The following is a 1,796-nucleotide window of genomic DNA, read 5'->3' as shown; positions in this document are numbered from 1 at the left end:
TGGTCTTAAAATTTTATTTCAAGTGGCATTAAAAAGTTTTAAAAAGTATTGAATTTAACTTGCCTTATGCTGTAGGAACCCTGTCACAAGTTTTATAGATTTTGTAACACAGGGACACCTCTTAAAGATCAGAGCCATTAACGTTTTATCCAGAAAAAGATATTTTTCATAATGCCGCCTTGCTAATGTTTTCAAAGCTTCAAAGATTTATTGTCTTACTGGATTTCCTGTAGCTGTCCAGAGTGGACCCAGCCTCCTGCCCGTTGACAGCTGGAGATATATGTACCAGCACTCCTCAGGGCCCCAGTCCTGATAAGCATGACAGAAAATGGAGGGAAGGATGGATTTGTCTAACTTGCACTAAAGTATTACTGTATGCATTGAAATTGACTGGAAATGTTTGGCGGTTTAAATATTTCAAAACTTATCAAACGCATTCAACTATACTTCCAAATGTAGATCAATGTGGCAGTAACTGGGTGAGAGAAGGGGTGTGGCCTCAACATTGAGACACAGTGGACAACAACCATGAAGCATACTTGAAGCTCATTTAATATGTCAACCCCTTCTGTACCAACATATTTCAGCAAAGCAACCTATCCATCAAAACTGTTCAAACTCCTCACAGAAAACCCTTGAACAAAGGACATCCTTGCTTAGAGGCATTGGTATTGTTCCTCAGTGTTTGATTTGCAAGAACAGCATATTGAATTTGCTTTTTCTCTAATTATTTGTGAAACTAAGTGGAATGTGTCTTTTGTTTCAGACCATACCAGTGGCTCAAGCATCAACGTCTCTTCCTCAGATGGAGCTCCCTGACACAGGGCTGGCTTACCCCTTATGGGCACAGCCTCTCACCGCCATATCTGCCATGCCCAATCCAGGAGTCCAGTTTGCCCCAGGTTCTGCAGCTCTGCCTGGATCCCCTTTGGTCCATATGCCTTTACCCATGTCTTTGACCACCATGATCCCTCAGCCAGAGACCCAGGAGGTGGATCCTCACCCTCAGATTTTGGACATCCCAGAGCACTCACAGCATGATCTGGACCAAGAACCCCAAGATCACTCTCTGCATGAGGATCCTGAAGTGGAACCAGAATCCCCTAACTTGCTGGATAAGCTTCTGGAGGATCAGAAGGAGCATACTGAAGAAGGAGACAAAGATTCGTACTCCAGCTCTCTGTTCTTGCCTAATGTCTAAAGATACAACTGTTCAATCCTGTGAAACCAAAATTATGTCATTTTTTTTTTATTTCCATATTTGGTCAAGTGATAAATGAGTTTTTGCATCCTATTAATATTTGCAACAGTAAAAATAGCATATGTCAAAATAGTTTATTGTTAATTGCTGTAGTTGTGGCTGTTTTTAACAAGATCATGTCAAACATTGAAACATCCCACAATTGTCTAGATGTCTGTTTGCAAAATGTTTATCTAATGTATAAGTGTGATGTAAGAGAAGAATGAATTTCAATTTTTTTTAAATATATTTTTTAAATGAAAATCTGGCATAGTAATGTGAATTTATATTCGGCCCCCTTTACATTTATATCCAGTGGCCAATAGAGTGAGCTATGACGCCGCCCCACCCACCTCATTACCTTCAGTAAGACATCAAAAAAAGCAAAAATTAACATTTTATCTTAAAATTGTCATGATTTTATTCAAAGATCTGACCCACATGCAGAAAACCAAACAGAGAGACAAGGGGAAGTTTTAACAAGTTTATTGAGAACTGGTAGAGATGGGTCCAGTGCTGGTCTGAACACTGGTGAACCGGGACTGAAAAGTGAAGG

General features: G+C 39.9%; 1 protein-coding gene across 2 annotated transcripts in view; it reads left to right on the top strand.

Moving 5' to 3' along the window:
- LOC107083594 (POU domain class 2-associating factor 1-like) overlaps positions 1-1,405 on the top strand; it is a 26,198-nt gene extending 24,793 nt beyond the window's left edge. For both annotated transcript variants that reach the window (XM_015372947.1, XM_015372946.1), the window contains exon 3: positions 767-1,405. In XM_015372947.1, coding sequence (XP_015228433.1) covers positions 767-1,201 — 435 coding nt within the window. In that variant the 3' untranslated portion in view covers positions 1,202-1,405. The remainder of the gene's footprint in view (positions 1-766) is intronic.
- Positions 1,406-1,796: the final 391 nt, after the last annotated feature.

This window comes from Cyprinodon variegatus, unplaced genomic scaffold (genome assembly GCF_000732505.1).
Source record: "Cyprinodon variegatus isolate N-32 unplaced genomic scaffold, C_variegatus-1.0 Scaffold78, whole genome shotgun sequence".
In the NCBI taxonomy this organism is placed as follows: domain Eukaryota; kingdom Metazoa; phylum Chordata; class Actinopteri; order Cyprinodontiformes; family Cyprinodontidae; genus Cyprinodon; species Cyprinodon variegatus.
The sequence above is the reverse complement of the archived record's forward strand: the minus strand, read 5'-3'. Positions and strand labels throughout refer to the sequence as shown.